This window comes from Conger conger, chromosome 2, assembly GCF_963514075.1.
Source record: "Conger conger chromosome 2, fConCon1.1, whole genome shotgun sequence".
Classification (NCBI taxonomy): domain Eukaryota; kingdom Metazoa; phylum Chordata; class Actinopteri; order Anguilliformes; family Congridae; genus Conger; species Conger conger.
The window spans coordinates 44,038,760-44,055,962 of NC_083761.1; the positions used below are offsets into that span (position 1 = coordinate 44,038,760).

General features: G+C 41.0%; 1 protein-coding gene across 2 annotated transcripts in view; it reads right to left on the minus strand.

The window, feature by feature from the left end:
* fmnl1a (formin-like 1a) overlaps positions 1–17,203 on the minus strand; it is a 46,267-nt gene that overhangs the window by 10,382 nt on the left and 18,682 nt on the right. For both annotated transcript variants that reach the window (XM_061231323.1, XM_061231324.1), the window contains exons 2-13: positions 13,243–13,326; positions 11,312–11,395; positions 9,776–9,849; positions 8,815–8,898; positions 6,766–6,909; positions 5,421–5,529; positions 5,007–5,083; positions 4,547–4,640; positions 1,630–1,704; positions 1,063–1,173; positions 486–635; positions 13–114 (exon numbers count right to left, since the gene is read on the minus strand). In XM_061231323.1, coding sequence (XP_061087307.1) covers positions 13–114; positions 486–635; positions 1,063–1,173; positions 1,630–1,704; positions 4,547–4,640; positions 5,007–5,083; positions 5,421–5,529; positions 6,766–6,909; positions 8,815–8,898; positions 9,776–9,849; positions 11,312–11,395; positions 13,243–13,326 — 1,188 coding nt within the window. The remainder of the gene's footprint in view (positions 1–12; positions 115–485; positions 636–1,062; positions 1,174–1,629; positions 1,705–4,546; positions 4,641–5,006; positions 5,084–5,420; positions 5,530–6,765; positions 6,910–8,814; positions 8,899–9,775; positions 9,850–11,311; positions 11,396–13,242; positions 13,327–17,203) is intronic.

Here is a 17,203-nt window from a genome sequence, read left to right on the forward strand (position 1 = left end):
GAGATACCATACCTTCAGCACTTCAACCTCTTTGGAGGATTGAATGAGCTGCTTCTCCAGCTCTGCTATCTTCTCTTCAGCCTGACTTTCACTTTGCTCCAGTTTGCAGCCTAGCTGGAATGCACATAGACATACAGAGATGTTACAACCAATCACCAGACAACAGGTTTCCTTTTTATTCCCAGTAAACATGCTTTTAATGAAAATAGAGCCCACAGATAGTGTATATGCAATAATCACTATGCTTAATATAATTTTGTTCTCTGTGTGAAACAGCACAGTATGTATGTGAGTATGAAAATCTTGTGTGTAGGCCTATGCGTATGTTTTTCTGGGTGCGTGTGTGCATGCATATGTCCAGGTCTACATGTGAGTGTGGGGTGCATGCGTATGTGTGCATGTGATTACTTCTCTTCTGCTGATTGGTAATCAGCAATAATTATAACAGCCATAACATACGACGCATCCATAACATACATTCATACCTGTGTGTTATGCTCCTGTAGCTCCTCCATATGCTCTAGAAGGGCGTTCTTTGTCTCAGCATCCTCCAGCAACGCCCCAACATCAAACACATTGTCCAGGTAGGCCTGGATCTGCACCAGCAGCTTATCACTCTCTGTGAACTTCAGTTTCTGTCACAGACACAGTGAATCATAGCGCCGTCAGCGGTGACGCATACAACAGCCTGTCTCCCTGTCAGCCACTACCATTCGCAGGACTCTGTCTTCCAATCACAGCCAAAGACACTCCATTCTACACCAGGAATAATGAATGAATTATTTACAATCGATTTGAATGTGAAAGCTGTGCCAGTGTCTGAATTATTTAGCAAGGCACTAAAAGTCATTGAGAAATTAACTTTTATTTGTCCATAATGAATTGCACACATATAACAAAAAATACAGAGACGACTAAAAGGTAAAATCTTAGAAAACAGATTAAATGGAAAAAAACAAAAAAATGGCTAAAATATAACCATATCCAACATGTGGTGGGTTTAGGTCAATGGTTAAGTTTATTGCTTGGCTGAAAGGTCCATTTTATGTCAAGCAGTGTCACCTCTAGGTACTCGTCCAGTCCATGGTGAGTAAACTCATACTGCAGGTGCACCCGGAAGTTCATGTTCTCCACAGAGTGGACCACAATGTTGATGAACTGCATGCATGCCACCTGTATGAGGGCAGAGAGATTACAGTGATTTCAGCTGCCAAACAGTTGATTGTACAGTGCGCTTCAGAATTATGGGCACCCTTAATACATTTCACGTTGTTTGATTTTATTTACAATAATTCTTAGGGGTGCTAATCATTTCCATAGGGGCACCTGTGATTTTCAGAGAGAATTAGATTGCTAAATAAAAAACATTGAAACATGAGAGTAAATGTATTTAAATAAAGTATATAGTAGATCATTATCCATGTTGTTTATTATATGCAGCCTTTTTTATTCATTTTTTATTAAGGGTGACAAAGATTCTGGAGCCCGCTGTATTTTCTGTAACATCATTTCAAAATAACCAAACACTAACAATACTAACCATTGCATTACCTTCACACTCACTCTCTGCTGTTTTAGTTTTTATCTACTGTTATTAAGCTACATTCTAAACTTTTTATTTAACCTCACCATGAAGTCAATATTGCTGTCTTCATTGCTGAAATACTCCATGAGTTTCTCAAAGCGGTTCTTCTCCCCACACACCTGAAGAGGAAGGTACAGAAAAACACCACTTTCACAGCTGCTATTACAGACATGTCCACAAGGAGGCAGTGCTGTTTCCCAATCCAGTCCGCTCAACAACAGCTGCATTTAAACACACTGCACTGAGAGCTGGATTCCTGAGGCTGCATGAATTATATCCTGAAGCCTTATTTACTGACTCTTACTCAAATGAGAGGCAATTATGTAACCGCTATTGTTCAACGATGTTTCAGAGAGGCTAAAGGCAACCTAACCTGCTCTGTGGTCTGGTATAACACTGAGCTGAATGCTGGGAGGTTTATCATGATCAATTTCAGTTTGTTTTTTTCTCCCCATTTACCAGGCACCGAAGGTTAATCAATACGGTTATACCATAAAGTGGTCTTTGCCTGTCTACACACAATCACATTAGAGGTCTGGCTATTGGCAGAGCAGGTGACAGATGATTGGCAGCGGGAGATGAGCTAACGGAGGAGAAGGCCTACATGGACCAAGCTGCATAATGAGTGCTGCACTGGGCAATTCATTACAGCCTCAATCCTGGGGTGACTGTGCAATCAGAGAAATATTGTGGTACGAGAAAAGAGAGGGAAAGACATCTCACTCTGATTATTCAAACGTACTTGCTGAGTAGACACATTTATTTCAAGAAATTTAAAGCAGTTGCAGTCGTCTTGGTCAATAGAACAGCCTCGTTGACTTTAAAGTACTGGTAGCTGGTTGACCAGTTCAGCCCAGCTCCAAGCTCGACATGGTTTAGCTGGTTGACCAGTTCAGACCAGCTCCCAGCTTGACATGGTTTGACAAGCTCAAGCTATGTTTTTGAAACAGCTAAGCTACAGACAAACTACCAGCACTAGCTGGTTGACCAGCTCGTATCCAGCTAGTACAGCTTATGACCAGCTTCACCACCTCAATTTTCAAGCTGGTTAAGCTGCATAGCTGGATTTTACAGCAGGGCACATCCTTTTACATAGCCGCACAGCATATGAAATAATTTGATTCTCACATACAGCAGCGTCCTTGCCACCCACACACCTACTCTTATTAATGCAGTACGCCAGCCTGTCTGCTGGTCCCTCAGGCGATGCCCACGCTCAGCTGCTCTGAGCAACACAAGGCGCCCAGCCTCCAGAGTGGGGCCTCCGCCACTCCCTCCGCCCCCAGAGACCAGCGCTCCATCTCTCAGCACTCTGCCCCCGCAATGCGCCCGTCCCCAGCCTGGAACCTGGCCAAGCGTAGCCAGAGCTCCAGCTTGAGGATGCCCCTCGTTGCAGGAGCTCCGTCATCCGGTACATTCCACCAGCCTGGCATGACTCCGTATCTGTGACGTTTTGTTTAGCTACGCACATAGTAGTGGTAATGTAAGTTATTACCTTTAAAAATATTAGGCCTGTGTTACTACAACTACTTGATGTTGGCTGAGGTTACGCTCTGTTTTCTGAATGTGATGGGATTGAAATACAAGCTTGTAATAGCGACTCTGACTGAGCACTTTATTACCTGTACTGTACTCATTCATGCGATTATCTAATCAGGCAATTGTGTGGTAACAGTGCAATAAAAAAAACTGCATAAAATCATGCAGATACGGGCCAGGAGCTTCAGTTAATGTTCACATCAACCATCAAAATGGGGGAAAATGTGATCTCAGTGATTTTGACCACCATGGCATGATTGTTGGTGCCAGACTGATTTGAGTATTTCTGTAATTGCTGATATCCTGGGATTTTCTGAATGGTGCGAAAACCAGAAAACATCCAGAGAGCGGCAGTTCTGTGGACAGAAACGCCTCGTTGATGGGAGAGGTCAATAGAGAATGGCCAGACTGGTCAAAGCCTATAGGAAGGTGACAGTAACGCAAATAACCATACATTACAACAGTGGTATGGAGAAGAGCATCTCTGAACACACAAACCTCTAAGTGGATAGGCTATAGCAGCAGAAGACCAATACGTCTACAAAATAAGTCTAAAGAATAATAAAGTGCTCACTGAGTGTATTTAATATCATTTAATATCATCGTGATATTAATGTGCAAAACATGAGGATAAAATAAGCCAAAATCCAGTAAATGAAGACCTCAAGCTAACCCAAAATAGTTGCCAACATTGTGTGCATTGCTTAAGTGGTGCATATCTTTGGCTATCAGGTTATGGGTGTTTAAAAATGCACTAAGTTCAAGTAATTGAGCCTCACTAAGAGCCCCACTCAAATAAGTAAGAACAAATGTGCAAATGGAAGCTGTTCTCAGTAATTGTTTAACGGGTCAGGTTTCTCGCTTTAAGCAGTCATTGCAAATACGTTCTGTCAGTGTGTCAGTGACACAGATGTAAGGTTAAAAGGTCTAAGATTAGTCTCAAAGGTGGTTGAGCACTAGTCTAGCGGACCACTTCCAGTGTGCTCATTCTAATAATAACCGGCTCCCACAAACATGCCTAGTTGGTCTGTAGTCCCAGGACTGAGAACAGTTGCTCCCCTGTGACTGAGAGAGGTCTCAGGGTCAGGTCAGATGTCAAGTCCAGCAAGTGTTGTGTTTGCCAGCAGACAACTGTCAGGGCAACTGCTTAGGGGGTGCATTGTGGAAAAGTGCACCCTCCCATATACAGTAGAACCACACATGGGGCAAGTTAAACACCCCAATTCCCTGCATGCCTAAGTCTCACCTTTAAAACTTAAAGATAGAAGTTTTTAAATAGGACTTGGGTTTGGCTGTGAGGCCATTTTGTGTAAGAAAGTTGAAAGGGGGATGATAAAGCTTTAGAGGAGTCTTGGATATTAACCTCAAAGGAGAAAGGCAGTGTGGCTGAGCTGTGGGTCTGTGACTTGAAACCTTCCTCACCTCTTTGAAGTTGTCAAAGGCCAAAAGGATGATATCATGTCCTCCCCTCACCAAGCACACAGCGGCCAACAGCTCCAGAACCAGCGCCTTGGTCCTGTGGGTAAGACACGCACACACGGGCACGCACACACATGTACACACATAGACACACTATCAGCTACAGTTTATTTTTTGGTTACTATGTTAACCATGTACAGTATACAGGAGTATTACAGGTGTATTAGCCATCATATTTGGACAATTTATTAGAAATATATACTATTTCAATATTAATAAATTTATTTATTTACATTTATTTGATAAATTATTTTAAATATTTTAAATATTTCATGTCCAGGATAAGGACCATTATGCCATCCAAAACAGTGTGCGCATGTAAATAGAGTCAGTAGCTGTGAGTAGCGGCTGAGATTCTGTACCTGACTAAGGCCTGAAGCAGATTGAGACAGGGTATTCTCACCTGGGGTTCTTGTTGTTGAGGCTAAGTGTGATCTCATTGACACAGCTTGGGTGAGTCATCACCAAGTTGAACCCAGACTGGTGAGAAGAATGAAAACAATCACACACCATCTCATGTTCCACATACACACTGTCCCTGCACTGGAAGCAGAACTCTGCTGGTCAGGATACACTGAATCTCAGCATTCAAGCCCAGCATTCATCCTCATCAGGATCCCAGAGGGCTGAACACTGAAGGGGGGCGTAGAGGGATTTAAAAAAAGCTAGCGAGCGCTGTCTCGATGCTAAGATGGCATATTCAAAAAATTAGCAAACTTTTTTAATGTTTTATTTTTTTTGTGTGGTAACACAGCCAGAGGATTGTTGCAGTGCTCTGCTGTCCCCATGGTGGGGCGCTGTGGGTCAGCATGAGTACCTGGTAATTCATGATTGCGCGTAGGCACATGATGCAGACGTGCACGTCGTCCTTCTGGCTGACAATGCGAGAGTTCCGCAGAGCTTTCCTGCTGTGCAGGGAGTTAAACCTGACAGAAAAGCGAGAGAGAGAGAGAGAGAGAGGGAGAGGGAGAGAGAGGGATGGAGAGAGAGAGAGAGCAAGATAATTCTAGTTATCAATGTGCCATAGTTTTCACAATTGTCATAATTGCTGTCCATGTGGTAAATAAAATTTTAATGCATTTTTGAGACAGGGAGGTACAGAGCAGAAGAAATGCTGAGAATTAAACAGGCAGTGTCTACTGAAAAAAATGACAATAATGAAGTGAGCTGTTACCGATGACGCATTGCGTATATCAGTCAAATTTTAAAAATGCTTACTGTTGATTAAAACAGTGTTTGATAAAAAACTGAGTGAAACAGTGGCTTGGCTTAAAAGTTTCAACAGCTATGCTTTTGCAAGAAAATGAGGCACACCTATGTAAAACAGAGGCAACTTTCTAATAGACACACGCACACAAAATAAAAGTCTGTCAGGTGTAAAAATAAACAAGCAAGCCTTTTTTATTGTGTTGCACATGGACATGTTTCAGTGTAAACTGACCGCAAATATTCCTTAAGCGTGCCAGTTTATTTCTCAAACAGAATCATCACTTTTCCCATTCTTATGGCAACAGACACTCTACCACTATGTAATCCCAGTTGTTTTTGCATTGCAAATCATCAGTGGTTCATTAGACACAAAAACGACAGTTCTACTGCAGACAAGCCTTCTTATCATTCAGCTTGGATTAGCCCTGCTGCTACATTGCGTTCATCCAGTCAGTGGCTGTTGGATGTAAATCAGATGTACAACAGAGCTGAAGAGTCAGGGCGTGGGCTGTGGACAGGGGGGGCAGGGTGCATTTCCAAGCCCCAAATCACAATGTAGCCTTATGACACCGGTTTGTTTTGCTGTGGCAGCAGTGTACACACACGAACATAGGCATGTGAACTGACATGACTCTATGTATTTGTGTGTTTAGATATGTGAGACAAAGATCAAGTAGAAAATCCACATTCCATGTGATGAAGTAAGAGCGCTTAGGACACAGTTAACAACATTTCAAAACAACAAAAATGTCTTTATCTTTCGAACAACAGTACTGATAACAACCACAAAATTAAAAAGAAACACAAGAATGCAGATGAACCTTGATGTAAGTTTAGCATTCTGCACCCTGATGGATTTTAACATACTGTAATCCACAAAGGGTGGTTTTTAGGATCTAATTTCATTTATTTTTGACACTTGATTAATGCAATAGTCTGCTGTGGCTACTCACCGGACGGTCAGGGCACGAGCAGCCTTCGAGGCTCCATGGGTGGGTGAGTTGCTGGCACTTTTGCTCAAGTCTTCCAGGGATTTATCCAGGGATTTCCCTCTGTCTCCTGATAGAACCCCATTATCTAAATTCTCCATGTCATACCTATACACACACACACATCCACACCCACATAAGTAAAGTGCAAGCTGACTTAATCCTATGGGCAGGGTCTGGAGGCCAATAGTAGTACTGCTGGTAAAGTACACTGTAAATAATGTCTGTGACCTTTATGGTAAAAGTCTGTATAATAGCAAAAGTACACAATCGTAGACAGCTCAAATGCAAATGATTGTGAAATACCATAATACATTTCAAATTGGTTAGATATACAGGTGCACATTTATTCATTTTATTGAATGTTTATTTGAGTAGGGAAAATGCCAAGAGACATAGCATCATTACTGCCAGTGTCCACCAGGTTCATGTAGCTCATGTTCTGCATATATAGATGTACAGACTGCTACTGTGTGTTTAATAAGTTGTTACTGTTATTCATACGGTGAAATACTGGCAACTGGGTTGTAAAATTTACAGTTTTCTTTTACAGTGTAGTCAAGGACTGATTTTGACCTGAGACACCAAGGCCCTGTATCACGAAGCAGGATTACCGAGTTAGCTGGATAACTGTGCCGAGTAAAGCCCGGAACAGATATACTTCAGTCCCTTTGGCAGATTTGAGAACGTTACGGGTTTTACAGGTTTTCTGCTTAGTGATACAGGCCCAAGGTGTGGGATCTCTAGCCAATCACTGACTATCGGGAAGAAATGCAGCAGTATTCCAGCCATGATTTGTTCAAGCCATGGGAATGGTTCTGAGTCAGAACAAACAGCCCTGAAAAGCGGTGATCTTTGTAAATAAATACTGTGTCTTAGGCACATGTAAAAAAAAACTTTCTGGAAAGTGAAGATGCTTTAAAAAATAAAGAAATGAAAAGTTTCTACATTTCCAGAAAATGAAATATTTGCCTTTAAAACTGCATCAATTGTCTTAGGTACACTGTCCTACAGTTTTATAAGAAAATTGGCTGGTAGGTTGTTCCAAACATATGTACCAAACACTTTGGCTGTCTTACTTTTTTTAAGCTCTCCAAGTAATCCCAGACAGTCACAATCACGTTTTTATGTTACTTAACTTTATTTAATGACATGAAAGAAAATCTGTGTAACATTACATTTGTTTGGCTAATTAATTTTTGGAAATCTAACACTAATGCAGAAAACAATAAGCATCTAAGACCAAATTTACATTTAAAGACTATGCAGACCATGCAGAATTTCTTGCTCCTGTGTTTACATTTAAAAAATGTTCTACGCTTGTTCTCAACCCCGCCTCTCTGTTGACAACCTTGTGCCGTGAGCAATGACCCAAGAAACCACAGTCTGATATGATTCGGATATCATCAGCTTTTGTAGTCGCTTTCCACACAGACCATTTAGCTAGCTATTTAATTGACATCACTTGTGTTTGTATTTAGATAACTAACTTTAGCTAAACGTTAGCTAGTGGTGATGCTAGCCACCAGTGTATTTCAGTCTGCTTTATCTGCGCAATTCTGTAATATAAGCATGCATTCTCACAAATGTATCAATTCATTGTCACTTTTATTTGCATCAGACATCTCAAATCTTCTGAAAGTCAGAGAGTCTTGGATTTCGGCATGAGCTCCCTTCCCAGGAGAAGAAAAACGCTGGTAGAATCTCCCAAAACTATAACCAATTGGACACACGCTTTTCAGATATAACAATAAAAAGGGCCCACGCCCAAAAGAGGCCCAAGCAGTTTTTGCAATAACAAATACAAGTAGACAAGCTAGATATTGGACATAAGTGAACACAGACACAGATTACCGGTGTATCATTGTAATGACTGAGCGTGTTTGTTCAATAACATTTTCATGGTCCTGCATAGTATGCCTTTAATAATGTAGGGTGCCTAAACCTTTTGCACAGTACTGTCGTTCTAGACTAGTCTAGAAATTGGGGCAAGTGATCAAGCTTGGTACTCACGTGACAGCACATTGGGCGAAGGAAAGGTAATCCACTAGCACATCCAGCCCTTTGTTTTCCTCACTGAGGAACTCTTGGGCCCAGCTGAGGAAATGGACAAGCCACAATCAGACCACTTGTGCAGCCAGGACAGGTCCACACACATCAGCTTTCTCTTCCTGGTTTTAGTAGCTAAAACGCCCACAGCACATTCGCAAAGAGCAACGATGTAAAGATTTTTTTTTTTATGTCCCTAAACCTGCCCCGAGAGGAAAAATAACTCTTTGACTCTAAAATATGCATACTTAGACCAATTTTTTACTTGAATCAGTATGGAACACAAATCAAACGCTCCAAGATAGCATGAAAAGCTCAAAAACACAAAAACTATGCATGTGGGCCTTTAACAATTAACATCCCTTTAACAATTAGCATCCAATGAATTAGCATCTATGAACTTTAAGATTCCTCCTTTATGAGGGGTAGCTATTTGGTCAAATTTGGTGTGGTATGGCGATTTTAGCTTAAACTGAAGAATGGCTTATTTTAACATACTGTAGTGTACTGGTAATTTTTTTTAAATCCGAATTCAAATGTGCTGCCTCGACAATTCATTGTAATATCCTTCCTTCCTAGAAATATGATGCAGTGGGTGGACAATGACAAGGCTGACAATGACAAGGCTAGTGGCTAAGGTGTTTGACTGGGCCCTGGAAGGTTGGTGGTTCAAGCCCCAGTGTAGCCACATTAAGATCCTTGCAGCTGTTGGGCCCTTGAGCAAGGCCCATAATCCCACATTGCTCCAGGGGGGATTGGCCCCTACTTATTCAAATCAACTCTTTGGATAAAAGCATCAGCTAAGTAACTGTAATGCTGTAGTGCTGATAAGAGCAGGCACAGTAATGGTTACTAAGGTTAATTTGAGACAATAAAGAGTACAAGGGCTTGATGGGAGATTGGAGGGATGCAGTAAAGTCGTCACCCGATATGATTGGTCCGTAGGGAGATCTCCAGTTCTCGGAGGACCTGGGTTGACTCCTGGACACGCCTCTTAAACTGACAGGAACATATACATATATAAAACATGTGAAGTACATATAGACTCTAGAAACACATTTTTAGCTTTGATATTTTCAATCATTAGACCCTTGGTGTAAAACTACTGTATGCGTACCACTCTTTTGTGAATGCGCTCTAGATTCAAGCCAGGAATTGAATATCTATAACACAATGTTAGATATGCCCTGATAAACAATATCACATGGGAAGCATGAGGTTGAGAACTTCCTCAATGGGCTGAATATATCTGAATATGGCTGAACTCCAGATAAAGAGTCAGGGATCTCTATTGCACTTCTTATTTAGAAGTTGGGTTGTGTATATACTGTAGTGGGTAATTGGTGCTGTTCAGTACTGCGTCTCAAAAACACACTCAATGGGGATTAGCAGAAAATTACTAAAGAACTGAAAATGACTCACTCTTGAGACTTTGACTAAAAAGATTAGACAGTACGAGAGGAAACTAGAAATGAAAAAACTTGGTTATAGCAAGAATAACACACTATGGACATGGTTTGTCAGCCTTGCACAGACTCAGTTATAAGTGGGTCTAAATAATACTCAGGAGACCAATTTGTGTGAGAGACAGTCCGAAGCCAACAGAGGCAGGAGATGACAGTTAAATCTAATTAAGCTCCTGTTAAAATCACTTTATCCTGGGAGGATTAAACAAAGTTTTCTTCTTTTAAGTCACTAAGAAATAAAACTGAGTGAAATAGTTTCCACTCCATTTTTTTCCCGATTTCAACTAATCTGTGATTAAAACTTTCTGAAGTCCCTGCAGCTTTTAAATGACCAGATAACATTCATACTGAGGTATTTTTCTATTGCTCTTATGAGTGGGAGTTCTGGAGTTGTGCAAATTCTGCTACTAGACTTTTGACTGGGACTAAAAGGTGGCACATATTTCTCATGTATTAGCTGGCCTGTGGTTGCCAATGAATTTCAGAATCAAGTAAAAATTTTTACTCAGCACTTAGCCTTACATGGTCTGGCTTCAAATGATATTGTAGAGTTGCTGGCTCCATCTGAGACTCAGAGACCTCTCAGATCTACAGGGCTTTTTAGCTGTTCCAGAGTCGAGGTTAAGAATTAAAGGTCACACCCAAGACTCTGGAATAGCCTCCCCTTGAATACAAGAGTCAGTGACCTCGTTTAAATCCCTTCTTAAGACCCATTTTTATTGACCTGGCTTTTACAGTGTATGATCTGTATTTCACTGTTTTATCTGCTTTTATATATTTGTATTACTCTATTTGCAGTCTCTCTATTTTGTTTTTTATAATTTGATTTTATTTATTTTATTGTGTTCTTTTATGTCATATTGTGTGTGTGCTTTTGATGGTGTCGTTTGTACTGCTGAAAGGCACTTTGTGATGTATGCTTGAAAGGTGCTGTAGAAATAAAGGTATTATTATTATTAAGTTATTAAGTTATTATTGTTATTAAGAATACTCACCTTGCGGGTGACCCCTCCTTGGTCCAGGTAGCTCTTAAGCTTCAGCAGGTAAGCAGAAGGTGGGTTTTTTACCTGAAAGCGCTCCTGTTAAGACAAACAGGAGGAACACAGACACACGCATATGCATGGGGAAAATGAGGACGTTCATACGGCTCTACGGAACCTCTTTATAAGCGGTGTTAATGCCTGTTTTAATTCATCTGACCTACTTAGAGCTACAATGCATTCAAACAGTGACTGCCCATCCATCTATTATTGGATGTCACCATTTATTAAATATAAAAGAGACTGAGTACTTAACCTTTGCATTGAAGAGAGTGAATTATAATTTTTCCATTGTCAGTATGCAGCTGAATCATATATGGCATTATTGCGCAGTCAGCTTTATCAGTAACTACTCTATATCTATACGTTTCTCCAACATGCTGGAGAGTAATGGGTCCCATACTCGGTCCTGGGGACCCCCTGTGTATGCTATTTTTTTATTTAATTGCAAATCCTAAGCCGTTATATTTTCATAATTGGGTTTCTCATTATCTACAAATTGGTTAGTTTTAGTGGCCAGATTTCCTCACTTTGAACATTTAGGAGCCTATTGAATCACCTCAGCGTTTAATGTGATCACTCAAAATGTTTTGTTACTTTTTTCTATGTAATTATTTGTAATATAAGCACAATGTGTACATGGGACGTATGATATCTTATTATTCAGGGCATGCATAGCTATTTCTGATATAATGTGGTTTAATATTGTGGGTAAATAATCCCTCTAAACATGAAAAGCACTTAATTTAAAAACACACAACAGCTTGTTATAATGCTGGGATTACAATTGTGGTTGAAAAGAAGCCATGTGGTATTGATAAAGATACATGGTTTATAATACACATGGCTCAGGCAGTAAGAGCAGTCGTCTGGCAGTCGGAGGGTTGCCGGTTCGATCCCCCGCCCGGGCTGTGTCGAAGTGTCCCTGAGCAAGACACCTAACCCCCAAATGCTCCTGACGAGCTGGTTGGGGCCTTGCATGGCAGCCAATCACCGTCGGTGTGTATGAATGGGTGAATGGAGAAGCATTTTTTCCTGCACAAAGTCTTCTACACAGTTAATTTGATATGTCATCATTACCATTGTCACTGGTTTTGAATTTAAACTTTTGGCAAAGTTGACTGGGCCATTCTCAGCTCGACAGCTGAAGGGGCATGATAATAGTTTGCCGCATATTTGAGTGAGGTAATATTGTACTAGGGCTGCACTGGGAATCAGTAGATACTTAAATTACCCCCTGTAGTGACAGAAGCAGCTCCGTGAAACTGTATAGGTCTCTGTGCATTTCAGGATTCCTGTGTGTCTCATTCCGAGAAGGCCATGATGTCAGGGATAACAGAAGGAGAGAGCTCATTCACAAAGGAATAATCAGACACCAACGCCAGTTTGTTGCTAAACAAGTTTTGGCTGCCATGACAGCCGCATGTCTGTGGCACCCCCCTCCATGCCTCCAGGCCTTGCCATCATTGCTGTGGTAATATTGATGAGGGACATGGTGACTGGTGAAGCGTAGAAGCGGTGGTCTGGCCCCCTTGTGCATGCATATACTGTATGATACACATGCTGTTTCGGTGGGCTAATTCGCTTAAAACTCAGGTCCACTGACAAACACAATCCTAGCTGTGTGTGTCCCTAAGAGAGATTAAATTAAAATTAAATCAAATATATATTTTGAAAATACAGTACAGTACATCAGAATGCAAGATGGACAGTGTAAATATGAATTTAATATATTAATATAATTCTATTTCTAAGCCCAGGTGTTTGGGGGAATCCTGAGATCGGTCCTCAGTTCGGCTATGACCACAGTAAAACTGCTCTTCTGGTCATATAGGAGCTTTCCTGCACCTCTTTAGATGTGCTGCCCAAATGGATCATAGCCTTACCTGGTCACAGACCAGCTCCCATTTCTTCTCATTGTCATACTGACACAGGATCTTCACCTTGTCTGGAGGCAGATTCATGGAGTTCTGAGGGGAAGAAGAGAGACGGGAATAAGGACATTGCCCCAGCATGTATAAGTATGAAAGCAATTCTAGCTCTGTTTCTGTAAAACAGCTCTGTTCCTGTCTTATACATCCAGCCATGTGTCTTGGATGACAAAAAAATGTTGCAGTGAAAATATCAGCCCTTACAGTGTCAAGTGTGTGATATGCTTCACATATAGTGACATGCCCCCTCGATTTTGTTATCCATTTGGGCTAAATTTATTCAGTCCATTACAGTCTGTGTGAGACACGCCCCCTCTATTTGTTATCCATTGAGTAGTGGCATATCAATGAAATGGTGTGCACAAATCTGAACAAGGTAGACTATATACTTCGCTAATCATCTGTTTTTTTAAGATGGATTTTTAAGATCTTGAAGGAAAATATAGAGATTGGGGACCATATCTGGGGGACATGGTGTGCAACTTGAACAACAGGACAGAAAACTAAATCCTAAGTTTTATGTTTCTTGGTTTGAACGACTGGCTAGCTAACCGCGAGCGTAGCTAAGCTTTTTTATGCTCCAATTTGTAATATGTACAGTGCAGTTCATATCTATTTGGACAGTTGGTACTGACTTTTTTAAACCTCACAATGGCTTCCTTGACTGTCATTGGCACAACTCTGGGTTGTTGTGCCAATGACAATCAATGGGGGCAATGTATAAAAAGGGATGTGATTCCTACATGCATTTCCCAATGTGGATTCACATACCCTCAAATTAAAGGGGATAGTCTGCACTTTAACTTCACATTTATTGTTTCATCTAAAATCCAATGTGCTGGACTACAGAGCCAAAAGAACAGAAATGTACCAACTGTGCAAATACATACGGACTGCACTGTATATATTACAAATTGGAGCATAAAAAAGCTTAGCTACGCTCGCGGTTAGCTAGCCAGCATGCATTTGCAGGTTTTGAGAGAATAATTGTTGACTCTGGTGTTCCTCTGTATATACACACCACTGGTTACTATGATTATCTCTTCAATAATGTATCACCGTCCCTGGGAGATATCATTGAGCAGCACACACACAGGGGATAGTCCTGTCCTTTTACAATACGCCAGTCACTCATGTCATTGTCAGCATTGGAGGTCAGACTCATTACAGATCACATATTGTATTCCAGAAAGGCCATTGTTGCACTGCGGAGTTGAAAGGGAACTGCCATTTAGCACATATAAAATGTATTGTTGCTAAAGACAGAACTTTGAGATCCTGTTAATTATAAAAGTATTTTCTTATTTGAATATCTTTTAATACAACATTACAAAAGTACTGCGACTAATTAGTATCATTAGAATGATATTATCACTATTTATTTAACTGCTCAATTGTGCTGTTGCATATATATATATATATATATATATATATATATATATATATAGCCTATTTAATGTGTTTTCAAAATGTATTTTGAAAAGAAAGCAACTGAAACTGAGAAAGAGAGGCAGAAAATGTGTTTCCTGTAATACTGCCCTACACATTTGAATGGATCTTTGTCAGTGACTTCACAGAGTAGTATCACTTCTCTCAGCTTGAAGGCCATATTGATATTTACTATCTGCCATTTCAAAAAGGTGAACTCTTATCTCCTAAAAAGCCAGTTGTGAAATATATAGCTACAGCAATTTGGGTTTCGTTGCCATAATTCAGAAGAGCCTTTGCTCTTAGTGAAGGCGTATGTTGATGGCTGCCCACAAGTTCTCTTGCTTGTCTTCTGGTGTTTTGTTAAAAAAAATACAGAAAGTCCTGACTATTGTGGGATTTTACTTCAATGATGTGCTCAAAGGGCCCATAATGCATTGTGTCAAATACAGGTATCTCTCTTGGTGGTTATGAGGAGTTGCAGAGTTGCAGACAGGAGGATCTGAGATTTCTGGAGGTAATGGATCATTCAGTTCAACTCCTGGAAGTTCACTAATGTATGGACCTACCCTTCAAGAAGCATGACATCAATATGCCCAACAACCGTAGCATTTTAGAACTGAAATGGAAGTTTCAAAACAACGAAGAGTATCAGAAGAAATAGACTTCATTGCAAAGTGGAAAGGGTTAACAATTGAATTATATCATGGTTTTCATATTTTGTCTGAGAAATATATATTAATTGTCTGTGGAGATTTATGCTGATATGTTTCAGCCAGGTGCAATTCTAACTGTAGCAGACAGCCAATTGCTAACTTGCTCTTCTGCTTTTTAATGAAACCACAAAATGTGACAGGTGACACCAGGGTCAAAATAAGCATTTGGATGTACAGTTGCTCTGTTATTCTATTGGGAATACATGGGCCACTTGCAATGGGAATATTCTTTACTCAGCTCAAAAAATCCTCTTCTGTCTGCACTGCACTGCAGTCTCCTTGCCTCTCAGTTTAACAGCTTGTAATTACTTCAGTGGTGACAGAGCGAGTTATGAATGAGTTCCACTGCAGTACGTGCCCCTCCTTCCGGGCCGCACGGTCACGCCCCCCTCCCTCCCCACAAGATAAAGCACATTAGCACAACCGAGTGTCCTACATTCCACCACACAGGTATCATCCACAGGAGGAGACGATCTGCATTGATGCCGCCTCCGGCAACAGCTCCCAAAAAAGACACCCCACACCCAGCAGTACTAATTATAGCTGTGTGTGCTCCTGCCACCGTGCAAATTGGGGTAGGCGACAGGAGACTCCGGCTCAAGGACAAAACACATCCCTTCGACACCCTCCCACCAGACTACCACCCCCCCCAACCCCAACTCCTATTCTATGAGTCCATTGTCTCATGTCTCAGTCAACTTGCTAAAGTTATTATCTGCATGACCTACTTCAGCTCAAGGGTGTGGCTACCCAAAAGGGTTGTCTGCCCACCCTGGAGAGACCTGCTACCCACCCTGAAGAGACTAGGCAGAAGTATCGTTATTTATCCATTGTTTGTACCACAGGCGGAAGTGAAGTTTAGAAATGTGCATTATCCTGCCACGAATTGATGGACAATCAATTGCGAATGAAGTATTAAGTGCAATAATCCCCCCAAACACCCCTTCTTGCGCACCCAGCAGCACCACACTTGCCTCATGCATGCAACATTTTCATATTCTTTTCATAAATGTCATGTATGAGTGTGTGTGCCACATCAGATTCAACAAATTAGCTTCAAAATGAGGATGTCCATTATAACACAGTATATATGGTACTGTAGGTGGGTTCCATCAGATAGATGGCCAGTGGACACTACCTTGATTGGGTAGACTGCAGTTCATTGGTTTTTGGCAAAACATAATAATAATATGGAAGATAAACTTTCTCTTATTCCTCCAAAACAGCCCAATAAAATATGTTTCTGAAAATATTTGAGGTTAGAAATAAGCATCCTGAATATTGACTCATACTCGATCTTCAATGTCTAGTTTGAAAGTTCTCTTAAATCACTCATACAAGCGATTTAAGAACAAATCTGTTCGTACAACTGTTTCTCGCATGAGGCCCATTGATTTCAAACCCACTTAATTTGATTGCTGTACAGCATGCTCTTGACGTGAATGTGATGGCATCCTGCATTCATAAATCTATCCTGTACGGCAGTGCGACAGTGCCCACATTTCTTTACCCCACCAGCCATCAGAAAGGAGCCTGGAGAGGCCCTCTGCTTGGCCAATCATCAGCTGAGGATCAAAATGTACTTGTAAGTGAAGCTGCTGATTCAACTATGTGAGTCTTGTCCACATCACAAAGTTTTGTTTGAGGTGATATTCATTTCCGATTATAAAAATGAATGAGGAGTTGTGAGTGGGATCGGTACCAGGCATAGACTTGATTTTTGGGTCTTGCAGTATACTGTGTGTTGATTGTGACACCTCAAGTCGACCAGT